Below are 9547 nucleotides of genomic sequence, written 5' to 3' on the forward strand. Positions count from 1 at the left end.
AGATGGAACTTTTCATGAAGATCTGGGATATTGTCATGTAGAGGGATCTTTGAAAGGTTCAGCAATACATTGTGCAAGAATTGTATGTTTGTACATTAGTGTAACACATTTATGTACAGCAAGAAATGAGATTTTCATTATTACATTTAGGGTTCACTCACAGATGCCTTTCAGAATGTATTATTATGTTTTGGGGATACAATGAAAATTAAATTACAAACGCTGGTAAGAAAGTCATCTAATTTACATACACGTAATAGTCCGAAAGAAGATTTAGAATGTTCTATAACTTCTTTACAAAATGATATATTTGAACCATACGCTCAATCGACTCCTTTCCTAACTGAAAAAAATGATCCAGAGGAGAATAAGCCAGGTTTCTATAAAATTTTATATTAATGAAACTTGTGCTGAATAGTTTTTAATATTAGCTATTTTTCAGAAAGTATATCTTGCTCTAAAAATCCGTACATTGATACAAGACATATACCAATATCACAAGCAATAAGGAAATCAGAGAGTCCAACAGAAAGAAAAGAGGAAACTGTATCTGTAAAGATTTCAAATGATAAGAATGGTCAGTTACAGCCAAATAGTGCGAGCCATAAAAATGAACAAGGCAACATTCCAATGGAACAGGAACAGAAAAAAGGTAAATAAATTAATGGTCATTTTAAGAGTTAATATTGAATTAAATACAAATGATTTCAGCATTAACCGATGAAGAAATTTTACGGATGGAACGAAAACGTAAACAGATGGAAAAGCAAGCTGAATATAAGAGATTAATGAAGGAAAGAGAACAACAGAAATCGAATGAAACTAAGAAGCCTAATCCTAAATATTAAAGAAAATATAAATACATATATATATATTACATACACAAAAAAAAAATATATATATATAAATGCATTTTTAGTCACTGTCTAACTACATAAACTGTGTATATTTTTGTAAAGTTTTTAATTAAAATACATTCAATTTATTTACGGATGTTTAATACTGCGTCATTTCCATTCATTTCAACATGTGTAACGTTGAACACATGTTACATATATAATATATACTTTCTATAGGTTAAGGTTAGGAATTCTATGAAACAAGAAGAGAATGTTTTAAATATTATTGAAGAAGTATATTATCTCAAAATAGAACATTTAATTTTAGTTATTATATCATTACATTTTATAAATTCAGAGTGAATAAGTACGACAATTTAGACACATTTTTTATCATTAGAAGGAGTAGAAACATGGACCAATACTTTAAAAGTTATGAAGAACTTGATGTAAATAACATAAATATTTTATATTATGTATATTTGTAATTATGAATGTAAAATTGTCTAACGGTATTTATAGGTACACCAATTAATGTTAACTGACAAAGCTCGAACTCTTGCTTACAAGAATGCTATAATGAATTCTAAACATCTTTTTGAGAACAAAAGTGTTATGGACGTTGGCGCTGGAACAGGTGACTAATTAATTTAATTTAAATTAATCTGCATGTCTATCATTAGTAGTATTGAATTTACTATTTATTTCTAGGAATATTATCGATTTTCTGCACAAAAGCTGGCGCAAAAAAAGTTTATGCAGTAGAAGCGAGTGATTTATCTAAACTTACAGAAAAAGTCGTAATAGAGAACAAACTGAATAGGATAACAGTAATCCACAGTAAAGTAGAGGACATTGATTCAAATAATTTAGAAAAAGTTGATATTATAATTTCAGAGTGGATGGGATTTTATTTAGTCCACGAAGGAATGTTAGATTCTGTTCTCTTTGCAAGAGATCATTTTCTAAAAGAAAATGGTTTGCTGTTTCCATCTATTGCTAAACTATATGCATCGCCGTGTCAATTGCCATCCATGTATAACTTTTGGGCTGATGTTTATGGAGTCAGTATGAAGTAATAATAAATAATTTATCACTGTTATTACTTTAATTTTATTGTAACATTTAGTATTTCATATATTTATACTCTGCATTATAGATGTATTGGAGAGGAATACAGGAAAACCAAATCAATGAAGCCAGAAGTATTGTATGTAGATGAAAAGGATCTTTTAGCTGAAAGTAAACTATTGGCATGGCTGGACTTACAATGCATTGATGTGCAAGAGTTAGATCTTCTTGGAGGGGAGAATTATATTTCTGTTTGTAACAAAGATGGAAACTATCAAGGAATTTGCATCTGGTTTGATGTTGAGTTTCCAGATGGTTCAGAATTATCCACAAGCCCATTTAATGAAGCTACACATTGGAAACAAACTGCTATCGTTTTACCTACAGATATGGATGTAGTAAAAGGTGAACCCATTGCATTTAAATTAGAACTGAAGAGAAATCCGATTAAAACCAGACAGTATAACATGGAATTGGTATTCCTGGATGCATCAGAAGTAGACCACGAGGTTCCTTGTCATTGTCATATGACAAAGTGCATTGTAATGAGAACGTACATAGACGAACTAGCAAATGATAATTCTTAGAATGAGTGATACAGTACTATTTTGGTATTTGATTCCCCATACAGGTTAATAAAGTGTTGCCACCGGCCCTTTTAAGGGAAGGATTTGTATGCACTATTATTTCTCGCATTTAAATTTCAAAAATCAAATTCAACTCCAGTTCTTTTGCACTGGTAAATAGTGTAGTATAGAAAACATATGTAATCTATATTGAAAAAATATTGTATATTATTGCTCATGCCAATTTTTGCACATTCATTAAAATTTCAAAACAACACGAATGTTTTTGTCAAATTGTTCATTATTGGTCCCTGCATCAATATTCTACAGTGGCAATTATTTATAACAATAAGCTTAATTAATATTTCATAATTTATCCGCAAACTTTAAAGCCTGTTGTGCAACAACAACAAATAATTAATTCCAAAGCTGACAGATTGTTTATTAATCTGTATTATGACAATATAAATAAATATTGAATTAAGTAATAACTTTGGCGTAGGAAAATAACTGTAGAAAAATTCTGTTTTAAATATTTGACGCAAATGTTTATTGCGCGCGTGAATCACTGAATACACCGAACGCATGCATAGTATGTAAAATCCCTTCTAACCTCTGATCTGTCACGGTTCAGTTCGTTCAGTTCTGTTTCGCCCAGTTTCGGCGAAGCACGTGTAATCTGGTGATGTTTCGAACAATAGATATTTACTGATTTAAATATTTTTATTAGTTTAACGATAGACAGTTTTCAGAATTACAGTCAGAATGCCAGTAATAAATAGAGTAGTGTGAGTATATATGTAACTTCTACGTGACATTATAGTGATATTCTTGGTTATGTTTGGATCATTGTGTTTATATACATGCGAGCGACTGCAATTAAATATATTTAAATTAAACTATGAATTTTTATTACAGGAAGCCAACTACTCATAGAGGTAAACGAGCCATTATAAAAAAGGAGCCCAAGTTAATAGAAGACGCCAAAGAGACTCTATGTTTCAAAGGAAAAAATACATCTCAGATTGTCGTTGATTTTATGAAAGATCTGGTAACTTAAACAACATTAACTCTATTTGATAAGGATATACGTGGCTTCACAAATGCATATTGAAATATTTTAAGGGCTCAAAATGCAGGCATATTTTAAAATATTGCAGTGTATATCTGACACATTCTACATATACACTGTCGAGTACATGTGGGATTCTTAGGAAAGATTATTAAAGTAAAAAGAACATGTAACTTGTTTTATATTACTACTTTACATGATTATTTATCTGTTACAGTATGATCTGAAAAAACCAAATGCACACATGATGCAGAAGAAAAATGATATACTGCCATTTGAAGATGTCACACTCATTGAAAAGTTTTCTGTTAAATACAACGCACCTCTTTTTATGATTGCTTTGCACAATAAAAAACGACCTCATAATCTTGTAATGGGAAGAATGTATGAAAATACATTGCTGGATATGGTAGAGTTTGGTGTGGAAAATTATAAAGGTTTAAAGGATTTTAAAGTTCCCAAAATTTCTGAGGGGATAAAGCCTCTATTAGTATTTAACGGAGAGCTTTTTGAAAACAATCATGAACTTGATAGAATTAAGAATTTATTCGTGGATATGTTTCAAAGGGAAGTTGTCGAAAATGTTAGGTTACAGGGTCTTGAACATGTAATAAGTTTTACTGCGGTTGAAAATAAAGTTCTTTTAAGAAGTTATCGGTAAGTCAACTCCCGAATAATTTGATTAGGTATTCTATAAAATAATATATACTTAATGAAATTGTATATTTTAGAGTGTTTTTGAAAAAATCTAACTGTAGAATACCGAGGATAGAATTGGAAGAAATTGGCCCAAGAGCAGATTTAACATGCAGACGTACAAAGCTAGCTTCTCAAGATTTCTTTAAACAGGCCTGCAAGAAACCAAAGGCACTGAAGGTAATATTTTTCTTTGACTTTGTACGAATAATACTATGATTTATCCATTTGATCTGGTACGCTTAATGATAATTACAGGTGAAGAGGAAGAAGAACATTTCCAAGGACAAACTTGGAACAACCTTCGGTCGTATACATGTTGGCGCACAGAAACTTAATAGTATTCAAACACGAAAGATGAAGGGTTTGAAGAAAACAATGGCAGAGAAGAAAGCTGGTGTTAAACGAAAGAGTCCCGATAGTGGCACCAATGATGATAGTTCAAAGAAACAGAAAAATATTACTGATTCAGCTGATTGATGCAATTGAGTATAAAGTTATATGTAAATATAGTAATATTTTTATGTAAAATGTTCATTTACAATGTAAATTACTTTCGGTAAATTCAATTCAGTATTTTTTTAAACTCCATACAGTTTCAGTCTTGCTATCCTAAAAACAGAACACCAAAATTATAGTCCACTGTAAGCAAAATGTATAATTTTTTAAATAATTAATCGAGTACTGTACCTTTATAATCACTCCACACGTGGAAAGATCCGTTCGTGCTTCGTCACACGCGGTAAGTAAAACTTTATCGAAAACATTTTGTTCTGTGGCTCTCTTTCGAACTGCCCTTCTGAATTTGACAAAGTATTCAATGATATTATTATTGTTATATTCATCTGCTACTTCAAATTGTCCAATTCCAAGTTTTAACAACATTGTAGATACATAATTTGATACTACACTTATGGCAGGTATATTTTTGTTTGGAAGAGACCCCTACATTAAATAAAACAGAATGTCTTAAATAACATAGTAATACAGTATACAACAATATAGATTTTTATACTTACAGAAGGGCTGTGTAACATTTTATTTCCTGTATCAATTAGGTTCAAGATTGACTGCATTGCCTGTGCGGTATTAAAATTATTTGCTAAAGCTGTATCAACATTATTTTTCGTTTCATCTAAACACTAAAACAAAATTGTATTTTAAACATTATTGAAAATTAAGACTGTTTGAATAACAGAACATAATAATGAAGTAACTCACGCGAAGCAGCGTAACTTCGTCGACATTTCCACTAATCCATTTTCCAGCAACGTAATTATCACAATTACTAAGGAAGTGTTCAATTTTCTTTAGTAAATTTACTGCATTGTCCATTATATCGTCGGAAAAGTGAATTTCTAGAAATAATGAAACCATGTAATTAAACATGCTTAACTTAATTATTTCAAAAATTAGTCGAACATACCATTCCTATAATTTGTAAGTAAGCAAAGCATTCTGAACTGTTTTGCAGTATACTTTTCAAGAAATTTTCGTATACCGATGGTATTTTGTAAACTTTTCGACATTTTAACATTTTCTAAGGATAAATGCCCGCAGTGTATCCAGTAGTTTACCCATTGATCCACTTTGTGATAAGAACACGATTGTGCTTCTTCATTTTCATGATGTGGAAAGGCAAGATCGATTCCACCACTATGCATATCTATAGAATTTCCAAAAACTGTGCTATTTAAAATGCAAATATTTATTGACTTCACAATCATGTAATAAGATTTTTTTTGTACTTGTATGAAATTAACAATTGTGTTTTACAAAAATGTACAACCTACCTTGCAATTGTACTACATTCTATGTGCCATCCTGGCCTTCCGTTACCCCATGGGGACTCCCAATATGGTTCCCCTTCTTTAGCTGCCTTCCACAGAGTAAAATCTAACGCCGATTTTTTGTTGGGATGGCTGCTATCTGGGCTTGGAGTTGATAATTTGCCGTACATGTTATGTTTGCTTACATCAAAGTATATTGATCCTACAAATGAAAAATTATCCTTTGTAAGAAATTATTAACTATCTTAATGACTAAATGATTATTATATTAAACATCACTACCATCTTTCCCAACATACGCTTTCTCTTTGTTCACAATATTATTTATAAATTGAATAATTTGTGGTATGAAGTCAGTAACTCTACAGTACAAATGGGGTTTAGCTACATTCAACATTTTCATATCTTCGATAAATTCTTTCTCATAGTGCTGTGCTAAGTTACTGAAACTTTCACTTTTTATCTTTGACTGGTTTATTATTTTATCGTCTATGTCTGTTATACACATGGCCATTACAACGTTTATATTAAAATGGTCTGATAATATTCTTCTGATGATATCTGTTTTCACATAAGTCCTATAGAATGCAATACGTTTATTACAGATTTTTTGTTATCAATAGTGAAAGGAATTAAATGAATGACTTACGCTGCATGTCCAATATGTGCAGAATCATAGACAGTTGGACCACATACGTACCAAGTCAAATAATCTTTGTTTCTTAAAATTAACGGTACTGTACATTTTGTTATTGGATTGTACACTTCAATTTTTGTGGGATGACCAACTGGTTTTATCCACTGTGGCATTTGTTTCTGTTTTATGTCAATATGCGTAAAACGAAGGTACATTTTACGTAGTTCGTGTTTCAAACTATTTGTAGATATATTCATTTTAGATTTTTATATCGTTTAACATTAACACACACTTGTATATTAATTTATCACGTCTGTCTTGTACGGGTGGTATAACCGCTCTACTCTCATTATTCACTATTATTCTGTTAAAAGTGGATAATAATGCATAAGAAAAAGAAAACAAGAATCTACTTAAACAGTGTAATAAGTGAATCTTTTTTCTTTTTTTATGATTGGAATAAAAATGTATAAAATTTAAATAAGCTTCTATATACTATACTATGTACTCAAACCTCTTAGAGCATGTAATATAAACATATATTTTCGGCGTCACGCCGTGATACCAGTAATTACACGACACTGTTAAAATCGCATTTGTTTGCAACGGTTGACACTGTCTCTCGTCATGCGTACCACGTTTAGTTCACTTTGAATAGCTCTTCCAACGTTATGCTGACGGCTCGCGTATTGACCAAGCATTCAGTTTGAAGCTGAAAGAACGTAGATTAATCCGCTGCCATTGAAAATAATAATAAACGATCAGAACACTGTCAAAATCGCATTTAATTGCGGAATACCACTATTTTTTCGACCGGTGGCGCCACCCGTGGCGATTCGCTCAAACTGCTAGCCAAATCATACCGACAGGTGAGTGAAAATTCATAGTGATGGAAAAATGCGAATATCTCAGCAATTCAGCGTTCACAATGAACGTCATTAGTCTCAAATTGTTCCTGAGGGCTTAACGCATCGACTCAATACTGCAGAACCGCAGAATTAGTAAAATTATTTATGCCGTTATTAATGTTGACCCTTATGGAACGACAACCCTGTTTGTACAGATTTCTATCGCATTTACACAGCTAAACGGGCATGATTCTTCTTCGTTTTGCAGTAGATACAACGTTTAAAGAACGTAGATTAATACTCTCCAACGGCTGGGTACCAGCAACTACAAGAACATTGTTAAAATCACATTTATGTGCAACGGTTGACACTCTATCTCGTCATGCGTACCCCGGTTAGTTCACTTTGGACAGCTCGTACATTGTTATACGGACAGCTTTCGTTTAGCTGAAGCACTCAATTTGTAGCTGAAAGTACGTAGATTAATCCATTATTATTGATAATAACAATAAACGACCGGAACACTGTTAAAATCGCATTTAATCGCGGAGTACCACTATTTGTTTGACTGGTGGCGCCATCCGTGGTGACCCGCTGAAACTGGTAGCCATATAATTGGCTAGCAGTTTCAGCTATTCGCCACGGATGGCGCCACCGGTCAAAAAAGTCGTGGTATTCCGCGATTAAATACGATTTTAACAGTGTTCCGGTCGTTTATTGTTATTATCAATAATAATGGATTAATCTACGTACTTTCAGCTACAAATTGAGTGCTTCAGCTAAACGAAAGCTGTCCGTATAACAATGTACGAGCTGTCCAAAGTGAACTAACCGGGGTACGCATGACGAGATAGAGTGTCAACCGTTGCACATAAATGTGATTTTAACAATGTTCTTGTAGTTGCTGGTACCCAGCCGTTGGAGAGTATTAATCTACGTTCTTTAAACGTTGTATCTACTGCAAAACGAAGAAGAATCATGCCCGTTTAGCTGTGTAAATGCGATAGAAATCTGTACAAACAGGGTTGTCGCTCCATAAGGGTCAACATTAATAACGGCATAAATAATTTTACTAATTCTGCGGTTCTGCAGTATTGAGTCGATGCGTTAAGCCCTCAGGAACAATTTGAGACTAATGACGTTCATTTTGAACGCTGAATTGCTGAGATATTCGCATTTTTCCATCACTATGAATTTTCACTCACCTGTCGGTATGATTTGGCTAGCAGTTTGAGCGAATCGCCACGGGTGGCGCCACCGGTCGAAAAAATAGTGGTATTCCGCAATTAAATGCGATTTTGACAGTGTTCTGATCGTTTATTATTATTTTCAATGGCAGCGGATTAATCTACGTTCTTTCAGCTTCAAACTGAATGCTTGGTCAATACGCGAGCTGTCAGCATAACGTTGGAAGAGGTATTCAAAGTGAACTAACCGGGGTACGCATGACGAGATACAGTGTCAACCGTTGCAAATAAATTGTGATTTTAACAATGTTCTTGTAATTACGGGTTCCCAGCCGTTAGAGAGTCTTATTCTACGTTCTTTAAACCTCGAATTTAATGCGTGACGAAGAAAAATGATGCCCGGTCTCACAAGTATTGGTTTCTAACTTCGTTTATGAAAATACAAATTTCAAAACTTCTCGCGCCGCACGTCTAGGACAGTTCTGTCCTGAACTTAAGCACAAAACGTAATTAAAATCATTTAAATAAAATAATTAATATTTCATTATTTCTCATAAATACTAAGACGGTTGTTGTTGTTTAATAATTTATGATAAAATACAAGTTATTCGTTTATAAAGCTTCATTACAAGATCCACTAAATAATTTTCTATAACATTCAAAGTACTATTTTTACACTTTGAATCTCATATCGATTTCTAAAATAATCCTAGTTCGATGTAATATAGAACGTGGTTTTATGAGATAGATTCGAAGTTCACAGCCATTGGCTCGATATTGTTATCAGTTTACAGTAGTTTACCGATGATAATACCGATTGCCCAGGCCTCACCACGAGGAG

The 9547-nt window shown here is 32.7% G+C and overlaps 4 protein-coding genes across 4 annotated transcripts; 3 read left to right on the forward strand and 1 right to left on the reverse strand.

The window, feature by feature from the left end:
• The first annotated feature begins 201 nt into the window (after nt 1–201).
• LOC107194529 lies at nt 202–848 on the forward strand. The gene is made up of 3 exons (XM_015584171.1): nt 202–376; nt 443–652; nt 712–848. The coding sequence occupies exons 1-3, from the start codon at nt 202–204 to the stop codon at nt 846–848; spliced, it is 522 nt and encodes a 173-aa protein (XP_015439657.1).
• A 404-nt stretch (nt 849–1252) lies between these two features.
• Nucleotides 1253–2497, forward strand: LOC107194530 (protein arginine N-methyltransferase 6). Its single transcript, XM_015584172.1, has 4 exons — nt 1253–1288; nt 1362–1476; nt 1551–1914; nt 1999–2497. Exons 1-4 carry the CDS (start codon nt 1253–1255, stop codon nt 2495–2497), a joined length of 1014 nt encoding a protein of 337 aa, XP_015439658.1.
• Nucleotides 2498–3115: 618 nt separating this feature from the next.
• LOC107194966 (ribosome production factor 2 homolog) lies at nt 3116–4743 on the forward strand. The gene is made up of 5 exons (XM_015584685.1): nt 3116–3264; nt 3395–3527; nt 3766–4205; nt 4280–4424; nt 4503–4743. The coding sequence occupies exons 1-5, from the start codon at nt 3242–3244 to the stop codon at nt 4722–4724; spliced, it is 963 nt and encodes a 320-aa protein (XP_015440171.1). The 5' UTR covers nt 3116–3241; the 3' UTR covers nt 4725–4743.
• A 29-nt stretch (nt 4744–4772) lies between these two features.
• Nucleotides 4773–6928, reverse strand: LOC107194531 (probable cysteine--tRNA ligase, mitochondrial). The gene is made up of 8 exons (XM_015584173.1): nt 6684–6928; nt 6317–6612; nt 6038–6236; nt 5671–5933; nt 5466–5602; nt 5264–5386; nt 4935–5189; nt 4773–4856 (listed from the first exon to the last, which is right to left on the reverse strand). The coding sequence occupies exons 1-8, from the start codon at nt 6926–6928 to the stop codon at nt 4815–4817; spliced, it is 1560 nt and encodes a 519-aa protein (XP_015439659.1). The 3' UTR covers nt 4773–4814.
• Between the last annotated feature and the right edge of the window lie 2619 nt (nt 6929–9547).

The sequence above is a fragment of the Dufourea novaeangliae genome, unplaced genomic scaffold, assembly GCF_001272555.1.
Source record: "Dufourea novaeangliae isolate 0120121106 unplaced genomic scaffold, ASM127255v1 scaffold8, whole genome shotgun sequence".
In the NCBI taxonomy this organism is placed as follows: domain Eukaryota; kingdom Metazoa; phylum Arthropoda; class Insecta; order Hymenoptera; family Halictidae; genus Dufourea; species Dufourea novaeangliae.